The 25598-nt window shown below is 50.4% G+C and overlaps 2 protein-coding genes across 3 annotated transcripts in view; both read right to left on the bottom strand.

Moving 5' to 3' along the window:
• PHF12 (PHD finger protein 12) overlaps positions 1–14511 on the bottom strand; it is a 34833-nt gene extending 20322 nt beyond the window's left edge. The window contains 2 exon segments of the mRNA XM_048519073.1: positions 12698–13029; positions 13119–14511. Coding sequence (XP_048375030.1) covers positions 12698–13029; positions 13119–13184 — 398 coding nt within the window. The 5' untranslated portion in view covers positions 13185–14511.
• An 8849-nt stretch (positions 14512–23360) lies between these two features.
• SEZ6 (seizure related 6 homolog) overlaps positions 23361–25598 on the bottom strand; it is a 42562-nt gene continuing 40324 nt past the window's right edge. Inside the window, exon 15 of one of the 2 annotated variants that reach the window (XM_048518897.1) lies at positions 23361–24334. In XM_048518897.1, the coding sequence (XP_048374854.1) occupies positions 24302–24334 (33 nt within the window). In that variant the 3' untranslated portion in view covers positions 23361–24301. The remainder of the gene's footprint in view (positions 24335–25598) is intronic. The other variant, XM_048518898.1, reaches the window with a different exon arrangement.

The raw sequence follows: 25598 nt of genomic DNA, 5'->3' as shown, positions 1-25598 counted from the left end.
TCTCCCCCCCAGCATTTTCAATGTATGCCCCCTGGTTCTAGTATTAGCATTTCATTCATCTGCTCAACAGATGCTCTCTGAGTCTTGAGGAAATTGAAAGTATCAACAGATTTGTTTTATAAATCTAATGGGGAGGGTGTCAGCAATGCTGGAGATACCTGGGGGGTATAATGATAACATTCTGGAGATCAGAACAAGAAAAGGCAGGATCCAGCCTGCACCATAAGGTGATATGCGGCAACACATCCAGACTCAGTTGCAAAAGGTCTACAAGCACCCAGTCCACGCAGACGTCAGACAAAAGGTCTCTTTATACAGAGCAACCTGGTCATTCTCACAAGCCTACTGCCCTTCATCACTCAGACCAGTTTTGGTGCCTCAAAGCATTCCCTCCCAACTCCCGATCCAGCAATGAGTAAAAAAGCCTAATCCCGCCAGAAATCTGACTTTGCCATCCACAGGAGCAGCATTTGTAGAAGTTTCCATATTTGTGATTCTGATCATATTTATCAGGAAGTGCTGCTAAGAACATAAGAAAGAGTCTGCTGGATCAGACCAGAGTCCATCTAGTCCAGCACTCTGCTACTCACAGTGGCCCACCAGATGCCTTTGGGAGCTCACATGCAGGATGTGAAAGCAATGGCCTTCTGCTGCTGCTGCTGCTGCTGCTGCTGCTGCTGGGCACCTGGTCTGCTAAGGCATTTGCAATGTCAGATCAAGGAGAAGAATCAAGATTGGTAGCCATAGATCGACTTCTCCTCCATAAAATCTGTCCAAGCCCCTTTGAAAGCTATCCAGGTTAATGGCCATCACCACCTCCTGTGGCAGCATATTCCAAACACCAATCACCCGTTGTGTGAAGAAATGTTTCCTTTTATTAGCCCTAATTCTTCCCCCCAGCATTTCCAATGTATGCCCTCTGGTTTTAGTATTGTGAGAAAGAGAGAAAAAATTCTCTCTGTCAACATTTTCTACCCCATGCATAATTTTATAGACTTCAATCATATGCTCCCCTCAGACGTCTCCTCTCCAAACTGAAGAGTCCCAAACGCTGCAGCCTCTCCTCATAAGGAAGGTGCTTCAATCCCCCAACTCCTGCTACTCTCCTCCAGGAGTGTATGTGGCTACCAAGATCCACCTACACAGAGCAATGATCCGCATGTCAACTGTCTTGGCTATGGCCTGTTCCTGCCACATAGGAATAGCAGCCGGACCACTTGCTTTCCCTAGCAGGCATTTCCCCCAAGCAACAACAGCTCCCTGCCGTTGGCCACAACCAGAGCAATGGAAACAGCTCATCTTTTCCAACAGACAGATTAGTGATCAGGAAATGGCTCCCTTCCCTCCACACAGTGGAGCTCTTTGTTAAGGTCCTGCCAGCAGGGGGAAGCAAGGAAAGAAGAGAACAGCCATCACAAGAGCTTCTTGCTCCAACCGGATCACTAAAAATCCACCTGCCTTTGGAACAAGTTATGCCATTCAGAAACCAGCATTTGCCATTCATCCCTTTCCAGGTGGAAGGAACAAAGGCAAGGGAGAGATTGTGGGAACTGTGTGGCCACACCCATCCAAAGCGTTAGCTGCAAGCCTTCTAAGATATCACCTCTCTGTGGTGGCTTTCCTGCTGACCCAATCTGGCCCATAGTCAGTACCTGTTTATCTGGCGTTCTCATATGCTTGACTCCTATGGCTTGACTAGGTGAGGTGGGAACTCCTGGGAGCTGGAAGGGGCTGTGCTTCATTCCCGATACAGCCGCCTTCTGAATTCTATATATAGGTTGCAAACTCATCTGAAATCCTTTCGGGATGAAAGCTGATATTTACATGAAACACAATACACAAGGGCCGCCTTCGCCTCCCAAAAACGACAAGTCTCTCAGAAGCGCAAAGCCAGCGGGCTGTTTCGTTGCAGACCCTTTGTGCTTCTGCAAACTCACACCCCACTTCATGGCAGCAGAACACTACTCAGAACCAAATACCCAATCATTTAAACCTTACCGCAAAAAAAATATGTTTCTACGTTGCAATGTACTCTCCCTCAGTGTTTACCGATCCTCCCAATCTTTTCAGTAAGTCACCAAATTTTCAATGACAAGGGCTTCTTCTAGGAGGGCTTGGCCTTTTATCCCTCCTCCCATACAAGCCCTTCTTCCCTCCCCTGTCACACCTACACAGAATTCCTGGAGCACCTGCTCTCAACATCCTATCACTTCTACGATCAGAGAAGCGTTTTGCAATGAAAACAGTCAGGGATGGTTTGGGTTTTGCTTGAGTTGCAAAGCTCCTGTCCTCAGGCCACAGCTAAACTGAAACCCTGCAGACTGCAGCTTCCAGCTTAGTGTTTTTCCACATGCAATGCAAGTGGGAGTTCTGCAGCCAGAGCTCCACATAGTTTTTAAAATCTAATTTTCTGGAGCCTGAATTGAGACAAACCAACATGAGGAAGGGTATGCCTCTCGAGCTCACACTGTTCTCCTGACATGAAATGGCCTCATGAGATGCAGAGTCCCTTCCTGGAACCGTTTCAGATAAGGGGAAAAGACACAGATGGGAAAGGCCATCCCTCATGCTGAGGCACTGATCTGACAGCCAGCGTGGTGTCGTGGTTAAGAACAGGTAGATTCTAAGCCGGAGACCTGGTCTTGATTCCCCACTCCTCCACCTGAGTGGTGGAGGCTTATCTGGTGAACCAGATGTGTTTCCGCACTCCTACATTCCTGCTGGGTGACCGTGGGCTAGTCACAGTTCTCTTGGAACTCTCTGAGCCCCACCTACCTCACAAGGTGTCTGTTGTGGGGAGAGGAAGGGAAAGGAGCTTGTAAGCCATCTTGAGGCTCCTTACAGGAGAGAAAGGTGGGCTATAAATCCAAACTCTTCTTCTTAAAACCAGGGTCACACAATCTGAAAATTGAAGTGGAAAAAAGGATGGGTCTCCTTGCCTGTGCATTTCTTAGTGTGGCGCATAGCTGAGTTCTCAGTTCCGCCCTGCTGTGCATGAAGAGTTCCTGGGCAGATCAGGATACGTGACTTCCTCCTGGCTGACTGCTAAAAGATTCGCCTGGTTTGTGTGTATTTTGCATGCTTAAGACTGAGCATGCTGAATGTTTCTCAGGAACTTTAGTGTTTTCTCTTCCTCACCCTCGGCAAACTCTTTATAAACAGAACTGTTTGCACAGCGAAAGGGGGGGGGGACTCCTGTCACATCTGATTCAAGCTCCATTAAGCCGTCTTTTCCAAGCAAGGCTTTTCTTCGGCTTCCTAATTTGCAACAGCTCCTCTTGCTGCAAAAGAACCCACAGAGGAAGCCACACAAACGGCACTGAGGGAGCTGCAGCAGAAAGCCAAGTTGCTGAACTAAAGTGGCCCTGCCAAATTACCAAATCAAAGCAAATTCCAAGCCTCCTTTCACAACGATCCGGGAGGCCTAGCCAAGAGCTCAACGTGGCAGGAATCCTGTGCTCAGAGCAGCCACCATTCCGGACCGGTATTCTCGGCCTGAGATTATACATTCTGATGCATCTTCTAAATTACGGGTTTGTTAAGCCCAGATGGGCCATCAGTCCAGTTTGCCAAAGCTGGCGTTCAAGTCTGCCTCCTTCTGACTTCTCCCAATGTTTTCCAGGAAGTTACTTGCCAACACTCTCCGAGCAGCCTCTCCCCTCCCCCGCCCAGTTTTTTTTTTGCTGTCAAGTCACAACTGACATAGGACAATCCAGTAGGCAAGAGATGTTCAGAGGTGGTTTTCCATTGTCCGCCTCCATGGCCCAGCCCTGCTTAGTTTCTGAGAGGCGATGAGATCAGGCTAGCTTGGGGCCATCCAGATCAAGGCGAGCAGGCCTCTGTTATTCTCTAAACTCTAAAAACAGAATCCAAGACAAGCAGGATAAGAGATCTTAATTCTGAAACCGCATCCACTTGACGCATCATTGCCTATCGTGGCAGTGTTTACTAGTCCACCAGAATAGGTAATAGGATGACATATCTAGAAACATCCCTATACCAAGTTAATTCAGTGGTAGTAACCTTGGGTTGGCCCTGGTTGGTGTTTGGATGGGAGACCCTGGATGGGAGACCAGGGTCACTATGCAATGGCAAGCCACTTCTTTCAGCCTCCTGCCCAGAAAACCCTGCAGAGACCCAAGACATCAGCTGTGACTTGATGGAACTTTACACACGCAAAACTACCTTGAAGGCCCTGATTGAGCAGAAAAGTGAGATGTTGGAAGTAAATGGACCACCCTGACCAGCGGTGGGAGTCTTGCCACTCAACAGCCTTTAACATGATCCCAAGATTCCAGCATAACATGCATTTCCCAATAAGCCGTGCTCTTCCCCAAGAGTCTGTTCATTCATATATGCCAGCATGCGCTTCAGAATATTTTTTAAAGGAAACTCAACAATCAGGAGGGCCTTAAAACCACAACAGCACTTTAAGCGGCACAGCACTGGCTGCACCGCAGACGGAGTGGAATCCTGGCCTCCCATGAGAAAGGCAGTCAAGCTTGGGAGAAGTTAGGCTCAAATTACAATAAACCCAGATTCTTAATTACAACCACTCGCTTCCAGAGGCCAAGGTGCACACTGGCGCCACAAGACCGACCTGGGTGTTTATCCGATTGTCCGGCCTGAGACAGGGCTATTTGTGAAAACTTTAGCTCCTGTAAAAGGTTTCTGAAATTACCAGTTTGGCTTTATTAGTCATGTTTAAAGGCTGCAGCTTGAGGACTGATATTTCCTTCCTGATAACCAGTTTTCAGGGGAGAAAAACCCTCCTTCTTTCCTTTAAAGACCTTCCTATAAACTCTGTGTATCTGCTGCAGGCATTCAACACGCCCTTCAAGGGCTTCAGACAAGAAAGTGAATAGCATCCGCTCCAGCACTAGGGATGGGGGTGGAAGTATAAACCCCACACCAGTGAACAATGACTGGATTCACAAATGCCTTTCCTTCTCTCCCACAGTATTAGTGTTTTTATTTCCACAGCATTCACACTCACATATTAATTGAACTTCCCATTTCTCTCTAAACCATTCTATGCCAGCAGACCAAGTCAAGGCTGACCTGTTGTTGGGGGGGGGGGGGGGAATGTAAGCCTAGCAGTGACAGATAAGCTAGAGAAGTTGCAAGCAAAAATCTAACTGAAGTCAAGATGAGACTCCGGGCAATTACATGAAACACTCAGCTGGTTGAGAGTGACAAGGCGAATAGGCCAATCACAGGTCTCCTTTCCCAGCCCTTCCTGTTTCCTTTGGCCCACTGCCTCATCTTCACTCAGACCCCTGTTTCTTCCTTCTCGCGCCTCACTCAGCCAGAGATCTGGCAGCCAGAGATCTGGAATGTAACCATCTCAGCCAATGAACACCCAGAGATTCCTCTACCTCCCATGGTCTCTGGGGCACTAGGCAGCTCAGCCAACCTCTGTGCAATCCCAGAGCACATTCATTCTAGTCAGCCACTGTCATGGCAAAAGCAACACTGATGATGTTAAACTGCCTTATTCCCCAGTCAAAGCATTTCACCCAGCCCAAGGCTATCGGTCGTGACCAGCGGCAGCTCTCCGAGGCCTTGCCAGAGGTCCTTCTTAGACCCAAGAAGCTTTAACGAGAGACTGGACCTGGAATCTTCCTGCATGGAAGGCATCCCCCACCATCTGCAACCCATCAGCAGCCATTACTGAAAGAATGATTAATAATAAAACATTCAAGCAAATTGAAATCACGGAGCGTGACCACAGAGGCTCTGGGTTCAACCCAGATGTCACAGCCCCTGCTGCCAAGGCAATTTTCACATTAATTTAGCGGCTGCAACATCCCAACACCCCGCAGTCTTATCCTCCGTTAATTTCTACATCACAGGGCCCTCGCGGCTTGGGGCCCTCATACCTTCGTGACGTCTCACCCCATATGTCCCAGGTAGGCCTCTGAAGATTGCCTTACTAACGGTCTCCGGCCCCTCCATGATTGCGGCTGGCCTCTACCCAGGCCAGGGCTTTCACAGTCCAGGCCCCTGCCTGGTGGGAACACACTTCCATCAGCTGTGCGGACCGCCCTGTGGGATCTTAGTGAATTCAGCAGGGCCTGTAAAACCGAATTGTTCCACCGGGCTTTTGGGGAGGTCGGCTGCGGATTTCCCCCCTTGGATGCCCCCATGTTGCGTGCTAGGCCATCATTGGCACAGCCGATATAACATCTATTCGGCACTGCCTGTCCCCTCCAGCCTTGGGATCGGGCACCACCGCTATTATTCACTGGATATGTAATGCAGCTGCTGTGTTTTATAGTTAACTTGTGAATTTTAATTATTTATTTATTGCGTATTATTGTCTTACTATTGCTTTGCTGTACACCGCCCAGAGCCCTTCGGGGGTGGGCGGTTCATTAAATCTAATAAACAAACAAATAAATAATATGGCCTCTGCTAGATAGGGTTGGCAACGTCCACGTGGCACTTGGAGCTCTGCTGTTCCAATTGATCTCCAGGTGATCAAGATCAGTTTTCCTTGAGAAAACGACAGCGTTGGAAGGTGGACTCTATGGCATGACGCCTTGCTGAGCACCCTCCCTGAACCCCGTCCTCTTCAGGCTCACCCCCAAAATCTCCAGGTATTTCCTAACTCAAAAGCTGGCAACCCAGCCGCCAGCCCAGGCAGACGTTATTGAAAAGCCTTTCAACCTTTCTTCTAGACAGTCTAGATGCAGAAGGCAGAAGAAAGTGTATACAACCTCCAAATTTTGGATGCAGAACCAAGTGGAACCGTAGCAGTGGTGGGGGATGGGGATTAAGGCCGAGGAGGAGAAAAACACAGGCAATAATATCCAGACCTAACTGAAAGAGGCACAGAGAATTCCCATCCTGTGTGGCAAAAGAAATAAATAAACCCACTTGACCCCACAAGCCTCTGCCAGCTCATTTTGTGCACTCGCTGCAACTCTGAAACATGGAACTATATGGACAGGGGTGTGCCGAAACATTAGACAGAGGAGTCTGAGTCAATCACGCAGACCAGTAACCTCAGAGGCAACCAAGCAGTCCTCAGAAGAGGCAGAACCAATCGCGGGAGCAGCCTGGGTTGGAGAGACAACTTAAGGACACTTTTAAAACACCTCCGCAGTGGGTCAGAAGTTGGGTGCAAAAGACAAGTTCTCTTACAAGGACCTGATTTTCTTTTGAAGGAAATTAAGTGGTTTTGTTGCAACAGTGACCTCAACTTGACAGCCAAACAGGAAGCTGTAAATGGGATTTGACCACAACTATACCATAGTTCTGAGTTCAAAGGAGGCTGGGTTGTTTTTTTTTACTCAGGAGAAAAGCTAGTTCACCTGCTGTATGTTCTGCAACTGACTTTTCTCCTTGTCGGATACCTGTTTTACACAGTGCATGCCTTCCCCCAACATTCTTTTAATTCCTCTGCGAAAGCTGTGTGCGTGCGAGGCAACGTGGCCTTTAGTGGACTGAGCTCACTTGCAAGGTGATAAATGCATTTGGGGAACACAAAAGAGAGAGGTTTTATTAGGGGACAGGGTCTGTGCCTGCACATATTCTTGCTTTTAAAGGGGGAGAAAAGACACTGTATCAACCAGTCCCTGCTGGTAAAAAGATGCAGAAGAAGGAAACAAAGTAAGAAACGCCTTCTGGGTTTTCTAAAAACAGTTTTTTTAAAAAAAGTTTATCCCTCCCAGTCGCAGTTGCAAGGTAAACTGCTTTGATCTGCTGCTTAAGTTCATGTCGTATTCTTTATGGACAGCCATAAACCCAAACCAACACTGAATTGCTAATTATGTATGAACCCGCTTCAGTTTTGGTTGGCATTCTTTATGAAATCACTGCCGCGGCAAGCACGCTGGCAGAGATGCCTATGCCAAACTTCCACTTAAATGGGGGCAATGTGTTCCAAGTACACAAACTTTGAGCCATCAGGCAACCTCAGTTATTTCAAATTCCTGAGAGCCACTGAACAAATGGGACTTCTCTTTCGGCCTGGCCCACAGGTCTCAAACTCATAATGCTGGCAGGGGATGATGAGGACTGTAGTCCATAATATCTGGAGGGCCGCGAGTTTGACACCTATGCGTGGCCTATGTCGCAGGCTTGTTGCCGAGACAGAAGCCCAGCGAAAACGTTATGAGCAATATTACAGAAGCAATCCTCTGCAATTTGATATGTTGTAACGGCATTCTGAACAAGCAGTGCAGAAACAGAGAAGGAGGCAGCCTGCAATGAACTTCCCCCACAACTGTAACTTCTCTGGTATAAACTGATGCACTCCAGGAAGACCTGGTGCCCCAGTAAAGCCTGGACCCAGCCCCATGAATCCCAAGGGAAGGAACAGCTGGAAAATGAAATGAGGAAGCTTCTCTATTTTTATTTGACTTTATTTATGTCCCACCTTTCACCCCAAAGGGGTTCACATTATTCTCATCTCCTCTGCTTTATCCACACAACAGCTTTGTGAGGTCAGGCTGACTGGCCCAAGGGCTAATATCAAGCAATTAGAGCTCAGAATCACCACTCTGTTTCAACAGCATCACATACAGATATGGCAGCTTTGAAGATGTAGCAAAAAAAGAAAAGGGATGCACCCATTTGCCTTGTAAACATCTCCCTACAGGTCAACCAAGTGTCGTACTCTCCTTCACCCAGCTACAATGATGCCGCACCTGGCTGTGACACACTTTGGAAGAACAACGGAAACTAACAATCCCTTCCACGGCCCTCCCCGCTTCCCAGCTCAGGAGAAGGGCTCTGCTGGGTACCCAAGGCACGAAATACAGACCAGTATAGGCAAGCTCCAGCCCACCCCTCAAGCTTGGAGCTGGACAGGAAAGTAGGGCAAAGAGGTTTGCTAACCTTACACTGTATTTCAGGGACATTCTGAATGCTTCCAAAGTTCGATACAGCAGCAGAGATCTGCCTCTCCTTCTCCAAGGCAGGATTAGGGCAACTACGCATTTTAGCTGGTTACCCAGACCAGCCCAAAATTACGCACCTATGACCATCAGATGCCTCAAGGTTTTTACTAAGCTCTCAGGTCCTATGGAGGGTTATTTTCCCAGGTGTATTCCTGAGTCTCTCCTCAGAACTGTGTGTATCTTAAACCCTGCTGTATTTTGCACCCAGCTGCCACATGAAAACGCCTAAAGCAACAGCAGGCATTTATCCTCTACAGTTAATCGTGTTTATTTGATGGTACTTCTGCCCCGCCTTTCTCCAAAAAAGTCTTCAGGCACAAAGATTTTGCTTGAAAACAAACCAGCCAAAAGAGGCAACTAATTATAAGGTGCAGTCGGTGAAATGAGATATGGAATTTATTTCCTGGAAAGTGACATGTGGGGAGTCTCAAGGATATGTCCTCTCTTCTGTGCTGTTTGACATTTGCGTAAGACCATTAGGAGAAGTTGTCCATAGCTTTAGGGTTGGGCGCATCAGTGTGCTGATAACGCCGAGGTATGTCTTTTTGCGCAAGCCACCAGATGCCACAGTCTCGGTTCTCGGCCGCTGCCTCAAGGCTATGATCAAGTTGCAAAAGATGAGCAAGCTGAAGTTCAATCCAAATAAAACTGAGGTGATGTTGCCTAGAAAAGTTAAGGTCCTGAAAGGACTTCGGTTGCCTGTGTTAGATATGGGGGGGAGGGGACGGGGAAGCTGGTGGATTCAGTAAAGAGCTTTGGGGTACTCCTTGATGCAGTGTTATCAATGGACAAGAATGTCAGCACGGTTGCCAGGAGTGGCTTCTTTCACCTGCACCTGGACAGGTAATTGGCCCATTTCTGGACAAGCTTATCTGGCAACCCTAAATCATGCTACTGTAACCTTGAGATCAGAATACCATAATGGGCTCTATGTGGGACTGCCCCCGAAGACTTGGAAACTGCAAACTGATCCAGAATGCAGCAGTCTGTTTAGTAACAGGCGCTAGCCAGACCACCCACATGACAGTAGTATGCGCTGACTCCCTGCGTGCCTCCAGATCCAATGCAAAGTGCTGTTATTGACCTTTAGTGCCCTTTATGGGTTAACTCCCACGTACTTAAAAGGCTGCCTCTCCCCAAGAAAGCCTGAGAAAACCTTAAGATCCTCACCACAAGGTTAGCTCTCTCCTTCCTTCTTAAGGGAGGTAAGATCCTTGATTCTGGGGCAAAAGGGTTATCACCTCATCCTTATGGGAGGGGGTACCAGCTGAAGTGAGGACTGTTTCTTCTCTCATCCAGTTGAGGCGGCAGTATAAGGCTGTACTGTCTAAGTGGGCTTTTTGCTCGCTTGGGTTTTAACTGCATTTAATTGTGCTAATATTCTAACATGTCAGGTCTCTGGTAAGTTTTAACTTGCTTGTTTTACAGCAAACCACTTTACGAAACAAGGACAAGCGGCGTAGAGGTATGGTGAGTAAATTTCATTTGCATCTGAGCCAAGAAGAGATGTATGAATTAAGAACACAGGAAACTGACTCCACCCAAAGCAGGGCTACAAGTAAACAAAGGACCAACTGAAGAGCGTCTAAAAGTAAGGGAAGTTTGAACAGAAGAGAGGGCTTAACAAAAGTGCAAACCAGCTTCCATGAGATACCACACACCACTGGCAACTAGGTCTCATGGCCAATTTTAATGGATGATTCTCAAGTGGTAGCTGTGTACATTATTGCCAAACAAGATAAAAATCTAGCAACCCCTTAAAGGCTATCATTCATTCAAACATGAGTGTTCATGAGTCAGAGCTCGCTTTCTTCAGCTAAGAAGTAGAAACCATTTGCCACAGTTTTGTAATGAAAACTACGGAAGGGGGAGAAGCAAGAAACTGGGGTAGAGAAAGGCTTACTGTGAATCCCATCCTAAAATTTTCAGGTGTGATTATCTGTATAAGGGAAGGGCATACTATTCCAGATCTGGAAGCGGCTGCCCCACAAACAGTCAAACTTTAAAGGGAATATACAACATGAAAGTTCTGAATTAGAACTCATCCAGAAATTAAACACCTGCCATTCTGCCTTAAATAGAACCCATATTATATTTTTTTAATTATAATGTTTAGAAACTTTAATTGGGTTTTCTTACTGTGTTGATTCATATCATGGGCCTTCACTGATTCTGTTGTGCTTTAGGCTGACTCTTTCTCACTTAATTGTTTATCTTACTTAATTGCAGTTTACTTATCAGCCATCCTTGAGAGAGAAGCTGGCAGCTCTAGACTCTCTCATCACCCAAAAAGGGTAACAAACCAATCTCTACCGGTGTAACTGTTCACATTGCAGCGAGGTGGCTATAACGTAGCAGATATGAGATACCCAGACCCCAAAGGGTCTTGCCTGCTGGGAGGCAAAATGGCCGATTTGCAGGCGGTTGCAGGAGAGGCCCAACCAAGTCTCAAGTTGCGCCTCAGGCTCTGCATTTCCTGGAGGAAAGCAGGCAGGCATTCTCCCACCAGGCCTCTGGGAAACATTCACACTTCGACTACGTACAAAACTGCAAGATCCAGCCTCCGACTACAAAGAAGGTTCTGTAGTCAGTGCCACCTTCCTCCTCCCTTGCTTTGATACCAAGCGACAAAAGGCCCAACAAATGGGAGAGCCAAGCCACACGCTCCAGAAACCTCCCAGCTGGACACAGCCACAGCCTTCCTCTTGTGAGCCAACTCCAAGAGTGGAGCCGTGACGCTTGCGCGCTGCCGCCTCTTCCCGACCAGCCTAGTCGCCACACAACTGAGCCACCGCAGCTCTACGGAATCAGTTTACACACAGAAAGAGACACCAGGGGACTCCTGGGTTTCCACCCCTCCCTCCTGGGTCCCCCGGTTTCTTCAAGGTCTGGCTCACAAGCGAGATTTCGGACACAGGTGCGAGGGCAGCATCCCTGCAACGACAGCAGCTCCATTTTGCAGGCACTTCCCTTTCCAAAGGCTGCTAGACCGCAGCACCTTCACTGCCCTTCTCCCCCCACCTCTGAACCCCTTTGCTCCGAAGCAAGGCCGAGCTAAACAGTCCACACGCCTTCTCCTAAGCCGGGAAAAACAAATGCAGGCCCACTCGGGCAGCCAGCCACAAGAAGGAGCGCGCATAGATGCCCATAGGCGGAACAATGGGCCACTCCAGAAAAGCCTTCCCACGGGGCACAGAAGCGATGCGGATCGACGGCAATCCGGATCACCCCCCGGGGGGGGGGGAGGGAAGCACAAAAAACCCGCCCTATCTGGAAGGAAAGCGAGCCCCGATCCTGCGCGCTTCGACTCGGGAAAGAGGTGAGCGCAGCCAGCCACGGAAGAAGAGGCCGTCTTTCCTGCCATCGACTCCCTCCTCCCCCCGCCCGGTGACCCCCGGGCGTCTCCTGCCAAGCGGCGGCCATCGCCGGCTGCCACGTCCGGAAACGGCGCGGGGGCGGCGGCCCGAGCGACGGCAGGGGGGCTTGGGGGGGGGGGAGGTCGGGGGAGGGGGCGGCCCGAAGAGCCGATCCGGGCAAAATGGCGCTGGGAATAAAATATCACCATTTCAGGCAGGTCGCCATGTTGCCAGGCGCGAGCGGGGCCCGGCTGGGAGAGCGCGGGGAGGGAGCGGAGGAAGGAGGCCGGCCCAGCAGAAGCGGCGGAGGCGCGTTTCCGCTCCAGTCTAACGGGCCTCGGGCGGGCGGGCAGGCAGGCAGGCAGGCGGCCCCGAGGAGGTGGATCCCGAGCGGCCTGTCAAGGACCCGGGGCGGGCGGGCGGGCGACTCACCAGCACTGGAGGTGGAAGGCGGCGGGGCAGTGGTCGCAGCAGAGCAGGTCGCCGCCTTCCTTGCAGCTGTCGCAGCTGTCGTGGTTGGTGGCGCGGCCGCTCCGCCGGTGCTGCGCGGCGGCGGCGGCCGGGTCGCGGTGATGGGCCGGGTCGCGGTGGTGGGCCGGGTGGTGGTGGTGGTGCGCGGCGCCGGGGGTCGAGTGGTGCGGGTGGTGCGCGTGGTGCTGCCCGTGGGGGCCCGACGGGTGCGGCTCGCCCCGGTCCGGCCGCCGGCTCCGCTTCTCGCCGACGCTCTCGTCGCTCCGCGGGGGCGCCAGCAGCGCCTGGATTTGCTGGGGGGGGGAGGAAGCAGAGAGAGGGTGAGCTGGGTGTGGGGGAGGGGGAGGAAAGGGGGCAGGGAGGGGGGAGGGCCGCCGCTCACCTCCATCAGGCCCCCCGAGGTGTCCAGGTCGTAGACCACCGTCTTGGCCTCCATCCTGTCCCACATCCAAGGGCGGCCCCGGCGGAGGGGCTGCGCAGGGCTCGCTTCGGCGGGTGCCTTTGAAGGAGGGGGGGGGGGCGGCCGCCTGCCTCTTGTCGCTCGCTCGTTCGCGCTCGGCCTACCCGACGAGCTTGGTCGGCGTCGGCCTGCGCAGGAAGCGCCCGCAGGGGCCCGGGTAGTCGGAGGCCGCGGCTGCCATGACAGGGGGCGGGACCCGCGCTGCCTCCGCTAACGGAACGGGCGGGCTCGGTCGGACGCCGCCGCCTCAGACACAGGGCCCCGCCGCCACAGCGCTCCCCGCGCAGGCGCAGAGCGCCCTCCCCTTAGCATGAGGAGCATGCGCAAAGCAGCCCGCTCCGGCGCGCATGCGTACGAAAGACCACCAACACGGCTGGAATCAATTGCTAGTTCTCTCCGCCCGCTTCCCCCCCCTCCCCGTTACTCTGCGCAGGCGCCGCTCCCTCCTTTCCAAGTCCGCTTCGACGCAGGCGCGTCTCGCACTGCGCGTGCGTGTTGCACTGACGGACTTCGGCGGCCTCCTTGCAACGGTCGTTGCCCGTTTCCGCCCCTGGCGCCAGGGTAGTGAAGCTGCGCACGCGCGACACAGGCCAGCTGCCGAAGGAAGGTGTTGGAAAAAAGGGGGAGATTCTTTTGTCTGCTGACCAGATTTCCGGGTTATGTTGGAAGCCGCAGAGTGGAAGCTCTTCGCTGAATAGGATGCTCTTTTATCATTGAATTAATCGGATAACAGCCTTCTCCTAATAAGTGAGCAAACAAATCAGTGCAGTAAAATAGATGCAAACAAAAAGCTCCTGATTTTGCCAACTCGCAGCTCGTCCTAGGTGACTTTTTACCAATGCAATCCCTCAAATGCGTCCTTGCGCTACAATGGGAAGAATAAATTGTCCAAGCAAGATGACTGTGGGTGGAGGAGACTTTCTTCTGCCGTAGCAACTTTGGCGGCGGAGCATCTAGCAAGAATGGCATCCGACAGCCCGGAAACGTATGCCTTGAAAATGCATATATATTGACAAATGTGGAACCCGCAAGGACATGCACGGATCGTTTAAGTCCCTCCGTACCCTCTTCCTGACATTATTTCATCTCGCAACACCCTTATCATATGCTCTCTCCTTTCCCACGTTCCTGCTCCCCCACCCATCTACAAACCAACCTTTCTTTTACCTGCCTCTCCATCTACTGTTTTATGTATCATTTATTTACTTCATTCACCCCCAAAGCATCTTACATTGTTCTCTCTTCGGGGGATTGCAAGGATCTCCGGAAAAGCGGGAATTACACTTGATCTCCAGATTACAGGGATCAGGTCCCACGGAGAAAATGGCTGCTTTTGATGGGTGAACTCTATGGCATTATAACCCACGGAGGTCTCCCCAAGCCCCACCTCTCCTAGACTCCGCCCCCAAACCGTTAAGAGATTTTCCATCCCAGAATCTGCAACTGTATCTCCTCTTGTTTCATCCAGTGCTGCGAAGCGGTTCAAGCTGAGAGCCATTTCCGCACATGCCCCTGAAAACGTTTTCAAAACCCCTTTGTCCACACTCACCCCCTCGAATCAATTCCTTGCTGCCATCTTGTGGTTGTGCCGTTCCTTTTTTAAAACTCTGCGGATTGATGGTACGAGGCTTCGACACTTTGGCCTGTGATTCTCTAGGAGCCGTGTCTTTGAAGCTTTGAAGGCACGACCCCCGGAAATAACATTAAAAAACTGAATAAAATACATTGCTGGCTAGATGGTCAGAAAATGATGCTGACAAGGAAGTCCGGGAGACGTGGGAAACGTTTTCACACGCACACACACCCCCCACCCCATTTTCACAAAAGAATAGTTTGGGAACAGCATGCAAATAAAACGTCTTCAGGCTGGAAATAAAATGTTTTGAGCTAAAATCCACGTGGAACTCCTTGGAGGAAACATTTTATTTCCTGCCTGAAAACATTTTATTTGTATTGTGCGGAAAGGGCCAATGTCACCCAGTGAGTCCAGAATCACCCAGTAAGCTACCATGGCAGAGTGGGATTTGAATATGTGTATCCTAGACCCAAGTTTGACAGAAACTGCTGCACCACCTGGGCTTTCCATTTATTTACGTATCTATTTTATTTATTTATTTTTATTGATACTTTAAGCTTTTATACTGCCCCGTCCCCAGGGGGCTCCAAAGTCTCAGGGCAGCTTACATAATGGGATTAAAAGCCCCGTTAAAACATAAACATTAAAAACTATCATAAAAACATCCTTTAAAAACAGTAAATGAAAACATCATCAAAAATCCCCACCCCACCCTCCCCTCACCTTTCAGCTGACCTGGATGTGGGAGACCCTGACATGGCAGCCTCTCCCTGGGAAAAGTCTAGCAAGCTTGCAAAAGTCCTTTCAAGTTGTTCAGATGAGTTGTGTACGAATAAACTGCATGATCAAGTTGCCCAGTAGTTGCTGTTGGGCCTGGGTCCAATAAGTTCTCCCGTCGGGGCAGGAGGGAGGGCAGCTGGGAGGCCAAAATAGTCCTGGAAAGCCAGCCCCCTCTGATGCCTTTTACTAACACAAGCCAAGGTTTCAAGAACTGGCAATGACTGCTGTTGGCTAGCATTCCCTACAATGGCCACTGAGATCTCAGAGGGCATTCATTTCTTAAAGATACAGGCAGAGGTGGGATCCAGCAGGTTCTCACCAGTTCCTGAGTGGGTTGCTAATTATTTGTGTGTGCCGAGATGGGGTTACTAATTGGGTCTGCTTTCTTCCCAAGTTAGAAATTCCCATCTCGGGTCCAAAAATCCCCGATAAAAAAGGTCCTGTTGTTGTTTCCTATGTGGCTGGTTAGCGAAGGTAGAAAACGGGATAATTCTCCCTGTTGGGCTGTTTTAAAAACATCATGTTTTAGAAATATGGTAAAGTTCCTTGTTTAAGGAAAGTATCCTTCTTTTGATTTCTAGAAACAAAATTAAGTATTTGAAAGTATTAAGTATTTGACAGGCAGTCAGTTAGAGGAGAAGTAGTTGTTTCTGTTGGCAGTAGATGATAGGACTTGCTATAATGAGTTTAAATTATGGACAGAAAGATGCAAGCTGGAATTTGGGAACTTTTTTTTTACAGTGAGAGTTTTTTACAGTAACAGAGAAATTATTAATGCCCCACCCTTGGAATGCCCGGTCACGCCCCCGTCGTGCCCCGCCCAGCCCCATTGGCGCTACATCACTGTTTGAATCCCACCACCATGGGAACCTGTTACTAAAATTTTTGGATCCCACCATTGGATTCAGGTGCTGCTTCTATTATTTGGAGGAGGGGTGGCAATCTGTTTCTGGACCCAATTAAAACTACATATCATCTTTAAAGCCCTTCCCAATCAAAACCCTTCATACTTAACTTATTAAGCTGTATCTCCCTGGCCTTTCCTGCACACTAGCTAGCTTTCCTGGATATTCCTGTGCACTCGGACAGCTTTCTCTGGGTAGTAGCCCCACCTAGGAATGTCCATCAGGTCACTGGCATTCTCTGGGATCATAGAATCACGGACTTGGAAAGGGCTACACAGGCCATCTAATTCAACCCCTGCTCAGCCTAGACTAGCGTCACAGACTAGTGTTTGTCCAGCCATTGCTTAAAGACTGCCATTGAGGGGAAGCTCACCATTTCCCTAGGGACCTGGCTCCACTATTGCACAACTCTTACTGCAAACATTTTTTCCTAATCTTTAGTCAAAACCTTTCCCCCCATAATTTATACCCATTATTGCGAGTTCGATCCTCCACTGCAAACAGGAGCAGCTTCCTGCCCTCCTATAAGTAACAGTCCACCAAATACTTAAAGAGAGCAATCATGTCCCCCTACCCGCCCCCACCCTACAATCTCATTTTCTCCAAAGTAAACATCCCCAAGTTCCTCAGCCTTTCCTCATAGGGCTTCAGGCTCCTGATCATCATGGTGTAAACGCCCTAGGAGATCTCAGCTGCCTTTGTGGGGGTTGCTAGGTAACCACAACAACACTGCCAGCCTTCACACCCTGGGTGGCCGCCTGTTGTCTGAAGCTGGACCACTGTGTTTTTGAAAGCTGCTCAGCAGGCGGCAGCAGAACAGCTCTGACTCAGGAAGCAGGGTATCCCACAGGATAAATTGTTTCAGCACGGGCCAATTGGGCCATGCTGAAAGGCTGATGGGGAATTGTAGTTCCCGGAACATCTGAGAGTCAAGAGGTTCCTACCCCTGACCTAGAGCAGGGGTAGGGAACCTGCGGCTCTCAGATGTTCAGGAACTACGAGATTCCCATCAGCCCCGCTTTCAGCTGTGGCCAGTGGCCATGCTGAAAAGCTGATGAAGACCAGGCTATCGGAAAACATGAGTTCCCTGGACTAGAGGCATCCCAGGGACGTGATGGTAGGGGATGCCTCCCTCTGGTGTCTGCTTCCAGCTTTTGCAGCCACAAGGGCGAGCATGTGTGTGTGTGTGTGTGTGTGTGTGTGTGGAGCAACAAGGTTGGCAACTGCATTCCACCACCCTTGCGTTCAGAAAGTGGATGCTGTTTCTCTACAAACGTTTGGGTTATTCCAATTCTCCCTCCCTTTCCAGCAGATAATGCAGCCTGCATGTCGCTGATGGGAGCTAAGCCTTCTCACCACCTCTCACAGTGTTGTTGCTATCTCAGGATAGATCAGGGGCCGAGATTCTGAGCTGTGTACCTGTGCAGTGGGGGGTCCCTGCCCCTCTCTTCTTTCCCTACCCTCTCACACCCTTTACAATCCCTTAGTCTTGGACGCCACCTTGGAATTCCACATAAAGACAGGACGCCACCTTGGAATTCCACATAAAGACAGGAAATGTAAGGGCTCTGTGGAAACAGTATCTCATATGCTGTTGAATTGTCCCTTCTATGAGATAGAGAGGAAGAAGCACGTAATTCCTTTCTTGCAGGGGAATGAAGCTATTACAGATAACCAGAAGGTGATATATCTTTTAAATAGCCACAGCTACGAGTTGTTGGAAGCTGTGGCTAAATTTTTTAATGCCGTTATGTTAACTCGCCCAAAGTTGTACAGGCTGTTGTTACCTTGTGGTGTTGATGTTCATGTTGATGTTGAATTATTTATATGCCATTAAAGGTATTTGATTCGGGGGGAAAAATACAGTGTTTACTGGGGACAGTAACCAGAAACTTGGCAGGGTGGCCTTTAGGTGGCTGGCAAAACGAGAGTCAGTGGGGGCCTCTGCTAAGGCCGGCAGGCGGCTGAATGCTGTCGCTGGACCTTGTGCTGCTTTCTGGTCAGCCTGTGTGCCTCATCCTATTTCTTCCTCCCTGGAGATTTTGGCAGAAGACTCTGCTCTGTCGCACTTGGTCTGAATTACAACCTCAAATTAGCCCCCTTCGTGTCAGGCTCAGTAGCTGAGGTTAGCCTGCGTTAGGGTAGCTCCAGATCTCTCACTATTACAACTGATCCCCAGGCAACGGAGATCCCTTCACCTGGAGAGAATGACCACTTTGGAAGGTGTACTCTATGGCATTATAGAAGTCCCTTTTCCCTCCGAACCCCACCCCCGCTGGTACCAGCTCCCAAATCTCCAGGTATTTTCCAACCCGGAGCTAGCAACCCTAGCCTGCAGAGGGGGCATATTGTGAGACTTTGAGGCCTCTGTGAGACGGTGGGACCCCAGCCTTAGCTTTGTTCTGTCAGCATGGTGTAGTGGTTAAGAGCAGGTGCACTCTAATCTGGAGAACTGGGTTTGATTCCCCGCTCTGCCACCGGAGCTGTGGAGGATTATCTGGGGAACCAGATTAGCTTGTGTGCGCCAAAACACGCCAGCTGGGTGACCTTGGGCTAGTTGCAGTTCTTTGGAGCTCTCTCAGCCCCACCCACCTCACAGGGTGCTTGTGTGGGGGGGGGGGGAAGGGAAAGGAGATTGTAAGCCCCTTTGAGTCTCCTTACAGAAGGGGAAAAGGGGATATAAATCCAAAGCTAGCTAGTTGGAAATATATTTTCTTGTTTTCTATCTAAGTTACCCTTCCCCGTTTTAATAGCTAGTAAACTTTATTTTCAGCAAGCAGCTGTCTCTGCATTTTTATTGCGCACACAACAAAAAGGCATGGGTGCTGGTCAGTGCAGGATGAGCTGCCCTAAGCAGCGGAGACAGCTAGCAGTTGGCAACCTGTAGACTACTTCTGATACACAGGGGCATATGGGAAGAAATGCAGTGATGGGATCCAAAAATTTTAGTAACAGGTTCCCATGGTGGTGGGATTCAAACAGTGGCGTAGCGCCAATGGGGCTGGGCGGGGCACAACGGGGCGGGGCATTCCTGGGCGGGGCTGTGGCAAGGACACAGCCGCTGCGCTGGTCCTTTTAGTGTGAAAGCGAGATGCACGCGAGCATGAGCTGCCACGTTAACACTGAAGTGCACCTCCTGCTAGACTGCTTCAAGTTCTGCCCACTACTGCTGAGAGGAGGGGCGTAACTAAGGCAAAAATCACGTGGCAAAATCACCCATTAGTAACCCCCACTCGGCACACACAAATAATTAGTAACCTACTCTCGGGAACCTGTGAGAACCTGCTGGATCCCACCTCTGAAGAAATGACCCCTGATGGTGAAGAAGAGTTTGGATTTATACCAATTACCGGTAATCCAATCGCAGTTGATTCTGATTTAGCTCTTACAAGAATTTTATTGGAAGACCGGGTTTCTTTTATATCTCTGCAGGTAGTCCAATTGTGTATATTAGATCTATGTTAAGACAGGGAGCAGTACCAGATGATGGTGTCTGTAATAATGTTGTAAGTTGATGCTTCTTTGGGGTATGGGTATTACGTTATGGATTTTCGTACACATGTATACATTTGAATCTGCTTTTGTTTTCTTTTTGCTGGCCTTGTGGCCGTCATAAAATTATTTGACTCGATACCTCGCTTTTCTCAACTGTAAGGAGTTTCAAAGCAGCTTACAAACTCCTTCCCTTCCCCTCCCTACAACAGACGCCTTGTAGGCAGGTGGGGCTGAGAGTTTGAAGAGACTAGCCTCAGAGACTAGGACACGGACTAATGGATTCAAGGTGAAGGAAAAGAGATTCCATTTAAACATTAGGAAGAACTTCCTGACCATCAGGGCTGTTCGACAGTGGAATTCACTGCCTCGGAGAGTGGTGGAGTCTCCTTCTTTGGAGGTCTTTAAACAGAGGCTGGATGAGCATATGTCAGGAGTGCTTTGATTGTGTGTTCCTGCATGGCAGGGGGTTGGACTTGATGGTCCTTGTGGTCTCTTCCAACTGTATGATTCTATGAACAGTGACTGGCCCAAGGTCACCCAGCAGGCTTCATGTGGAGGAGCAAGGAAACAAATCCAGCTCATCAGATTAGAGTCTGCTGATCGTGCGGAAGAGTGGGGAATCAAACCCACCACTCTCAACCATTACACCCCACTGATGTGGGTCCTAGGCCCTGAAGAGCTCGAAAGGTCATCACCAGCATTTTGACTTCGATTCACAAGCAAACTGACAGGCAGCGAAGCTGTTTGAAGATGGGTGAGAGATGTCCCCATTGGCCAGACTGCGACAAGAGCTGGGTTGCTCTGTTCTGGGCCGGCTGCTGCTTCTGACCTGTCTTCAAGGGCAGCCCAACGCCAAGCTCATTATAGTAGTCCAACCATAGTGTTACAGCCAGATCAGCTCAGTCTAGGAAAGGCCAGAGTTGGCAAACGGAACGCAGTTGATAGAATGTACTCTTGGCTGCCGCACGAACCCGCTTGTCAAACAGTTCTAGCTATTTATTTATACCCACCTTTTCTTCCCAGTGGGGAATGATGTCATTCCTGCCTGCTCTGTTTCATCATCACGACCAACTTGCGAGGTAGGCTAGGGTGAGAAAGAATGTCTGGTCCCGGGTTGCTGAAGAGTCCCATGGCAGGGCAAGGATGTAAAGCCGACCCAGTTCTCTAACTACCGTATCGCACTACCTCTCGGAAGCTTCCCAATCTAAGGCAACGCAGCAGGCGGCCTGCCAAAAATAACGGGAAAAACTGTCGCTCTGCGGGTTCTTTCTGGCCCCAGAACACAAATCACCACAGTGTAGCAAGGTTGTTGTTATTTTTTTCTAAAACACCACTTTATTCATGAAACAATCCAAAAGGTTGCTTCCACCCCCCGCCGCCCCCTCGGAACAGTCGGAGCAGCTCAGAATTCGACTCTATGTTACACTTTACAGATAAAAATACGCCCACGTGACGCCCCCTCCTGATCAGCCCCCCCCCTCACAGAACCACAGAGAGCCCAACTAGGGTGGCCCCCTTCTCACAGAGAAGGGGAGCAGCCATATTTCTGGCTGAGCACATGCGGCAGGGCAGAAGCAGCGGCCGCTTCTTCTGTCACCCCTGCCGGTAACGTCGGCCTCCGAGGAACGTGCGGAAGGTTACATGAAAGCCACTGGTGAGGCGGGAGAGGCTGTCCCTAATTATGGAGGTGCCAGAACTGGCTAAATACAAGGGTTGCCACCCTCCAGGAGGTGGCTGGAGATCTCCCACTATTACAACCAATCTCCTGGCGACGGAGGTGAGTTCCCCTGGAGAAAATGGCCGCTCTGAAAGGAGGACTCTATGGCATCTCACCCCATTGGAGCCCCTCCCTCACCAAACCCCTCCCTCTTCAAGCTCTGCCCTCCAAATCTCCAGCTATTTCCCGACTTGGAGCTGGCAAGGCAGCCCTACTGAAGTGTGAGGGATGGAGTGAGACAGTTTCACGTTTAAAGGACAGGAGTGTTGTGGAGTTTCCGGGCTGTATGGCCGTGTTCCGGTAGCATTTTCTCCTGATGTTTCACCTGCATTTGTGGCTGGCATCTTCAGTGTGTAACAGACTTCCCTCTGTGATACACCTCTGAAGAGGCCAGCCACAGATGCAGGCGAAACGTGAGGAACAAGATGCACCAGACCACGGCCACACAGCCCGGAAAACCCACCAGAACCCGTTGAATCCGGCCGTGAAAGCCTTCGACAGTCCAACTTTCCTTTCCGCCACAAGTTTGCTGGTGATGATAAGGAAACTTTGCCAGGATCAGAAATCCATGTTGATGTTAACGTTACGGGGAAAAGTTTTAAAAGAAACTGGTTCCTCTCTGATGCAGAAAGAAGTTGCGATCAGAGAAGTCAAACTGAAGCCCCCCTTCAAGGGGGAAATCTTGCCCGGAGGCAGGGGCAGCCCACCTGGATTTGGAGCATCTTTTAGGGTGATAAGATAGGAATTGGACAGATCCAACTGGGCAGGCAGGGTGTGTATGTGTGTGCTATAGTCCTCCAGGACTTTCCCCCTAAATGTAATGCTCTTGTGTAGTTCCTGCTTATTTCAGTGAGGGTTGTACAGCAGAAGCTCCCGATGGCTCAGGCTCCACGATAATCATCTGGAATTTTCTAGCTCAAGTCTTGCAGAAACCTCATGGGCTGATTTTGGAAGATCCTTCGTAGAAACTGGAATCAAGGGATCCTAGCAAAAGCAGCCTGAATGCCCAGTGAACTTGCTAGGAAAGCCACAGGGAGCGGAGAGGGATGAGACCAAGGTACAGGCTATGCTTGGGCAGTTTGGTTGTGTCCTGTTTGGTGGGGCATCCATCATGTAGGCTGGAGCTGGTTGGAGAAGGGGGCGGGGGTTCTGAGTCTGGTACTCTGGACTGGAAGATGTCAAGTTTGGGTATCTGAACTTGTGTGGAACCGGAAGCAGAAAGGGCTCCTCCCCCATCTAAAAGATCAACGCAACATGCTTGTGTTTGGGGGAGGCATTTCCTCATCTTCTGAGTCGCTCTTCTTTTGGAAACACACAAGGGAGCCTCTTCACGGACTACCATGGGTGAAGGTGTGCAGTGTCAGGGTACACTTTGGGGGTGTGTATGTGCACGCATCACATTTTGGAGGTACAACACTTGGGTGTGGATGGTGCCACCGTAAACCCTCATCTGACGCTTCCGATACCCAAGGGGAAAATTCCTGGCAGCCGAATGGGGGTGCCTCCCTAGCTCATGAGGGAAGACATCCACATTCTCCTTAGCTTCCATACTAGTAGTAGAAGAAGAAGAATTTGAATTTATATCCCTGCTTTCTTTCCTGTAAGGAGACCCCAAGGGGCTTATAATCTCCTTTCCCTTCCCCCCACAACAAACACCCTGTGAGGTGGGTGGGGCTGAGGGCACCCAGTTGGCATGTGTGGGAGTGCACAAACTAATCTGGTTCACCAGATAAGCCTCCACAGCTCAAGCGGCAGAGTGGGGAATCAAACCCGGTTCTCCAGATTAGAGTGCGCCTGCTCTTAACCACATTCCTCCACACTACCATTATTGTTTTTTGCTTGCGCAAGACCTTCCGTGCTTGGTGGGCAATCTAATTCAGCATGGGGTTCCAAGGTGGGCCGTCGTGGGCTAAGAGAACAAGGGAGTAAGCAACTGGCTCGAGTTGCAGGTTGTCAGCAAACTCCCACCTGGGGAAGTGTCCTGATCCTGAAGCTTCTTCCCTGTACAAGTTCAGAAGTCTCTGGACTCAGGAAAGCCTTTGGGCCAAGGGGGGAGAGGCCTTGAAGGGTGGTTCGGCAGAGAGGAAGCAGGGACTAGGCGGCAGTGGCGTATCTGCCAGGGGGACAAGGGGGACAATTGTCCCCAGGCGCCCCATTAGATCACATGGGGGCCTGGATGCTCCTTTGGGGAGAGGGGCGCCTGGAGCAGGTGTTGCCCCGGGTGCCATATCCCCCAGTACGCTTCTGCCAGGTAGTAGCTGATCGGGATGCTGTCGAGAGTTCCAAAGGAAACAGTGGGTGAGATGCGAGTGGAAGCACACGAGGGAAATCTGCCGCACCGGGCACAGAGCTGACCCCATATTGGAGCTAGGACTGAAAGGGGGGAAGTCTCGGAGACAAAAAGGGCTAGGGCTGCCACCAGCTGCTGGTATCAAGTTCTAATTTGTCTCCCCAGAAGGTCCGTCTTGAGGGATGGGTGGGAGGTCTTCACTGGTCCTTGCCACTGCAGGTGGTCAGCCGACCTCCGAGTCAGTCGTTGGCGCGTGGAGAGGGTGGAGGGCAGCACGGATCAGGAGCGGGGCCTGCCCCTCTGGCTCCCACCTCGAGGGTGGCACCGCCCTAGATGGAAACTTCATACTCCTGCGTCTCCTGGAGAGAAAAAAGCCTGCAGGAGGTTGGCTGCTTGGCAAAGAATCCACCCCCCTCCCACCCAACACAACGCCCCCTCCAAATCTACCTGGCTCTAGCCCACCCTGGGCAGTTCTCCCAACCCTGTTGCAGCCCTCCAACCCTGACCTCCATACCATACACAACTCCACTCAATTCCATGCCATACAGAGCAGGCAACATTACATTTTGTTTGTTTATTAATTAAAATACGTGTATTCCACTATACCTCTTGCCTGCTCCAGGGTAGGAAATACCTGGAGATGTTGGGGGTGGAGCCTAAGGAAGGTGGGGTTTGGGGAGAGGAGAGACTTTAATGGGGCAAAATGCCACGAAAGTCCACTTTTCAAGGTGATCATTTTCTCCAGGGCAATTGATCTCTGTCGCCTGGAGATCAGTTGTAATAGTGGGATATCTCCAGCTACCACCTGGAGATTGGCAACCCTAGTCAGCAGAGGGCTAATCCATCCATCCATCCATCCATCCATCCATCCATCCATCCATCCATCCATCCATCCATCCATCCATCCATCCATCCATCCATCCATCCATCCATCCATCCATCCATCCATCCATCCATCCATCCATCCATCCATCCATCCATCCATCCATCCATCATCCATCCATCCATCCATCCATCCATCCATCCATCCATCCATCCATCCATCCATCCATCCATCCATCCATCCATCCATCCATCCATCCATCCATCCATCCATCCATCCATCCATCCATCCATCCATCCAAGCAGCCTACAACATCCAGGCAGCCCATCTGCTCCCCAACCATCTTGGCGTCAACACAAAATTGTTTTGTAAAGCTGTCCCATGTCCTTCCGCAAGCCAGCGAAGGACTAAACCCAGGCAGTAAGCCCATGGCTTCATAAGTCTTGGTGTCTTGGGCAGCAGGGCTGGGAAAGGTCTATCTCTGTCTGAGTCCCTGGCGAGGCAATCAGAGATCAGGCAGATGGTTTCGATGCTCTGACTCAGGTGAAGTTTGGTTCAGGGGGTCCAAGGTTATGGACCCTCAAAAGAGTAGCCCCATCTACTATCAGCTCCCATTGAATGGGGGATGGGGCACCCACTTTGGGGGTCCATAGCTTTGGACCCCCTGAACCAAACTTCACCAAACTTGGGTTGTATCAGCAGGGGACTATCATGATGATACCACCTCGGTTTAGTGAAGTTTGGTTCAGGGGGTCCAAAGTTACAGACCCTCAAAAGGGTAGCCCCATCTACTATTAGTTTCCATTGGAAACAATG

The sequence above is a fragment of the Sphaerodactylus townsendi genome, linkage group LG16 (genome assembly GCF_021028975.2).
Source record: "Sphaerodactylus townsendi isolate TG3544 linkage group LG16, MPM_Stown_v2.3, whole genome shotgun sequence".
Lineage (NCBI taxonomy): Eukaryota > Metazoa > Chordata > Lepidosauria > Squamata > Sphaerodactylidae > Sphaerodactylus > Sphaerodactylus townsendi.
The sequence above is the reverse complement of the archived record's forward strand: the minus strand, read 5'-3'. Positions and strand labels throughout refer to the sequence as shown.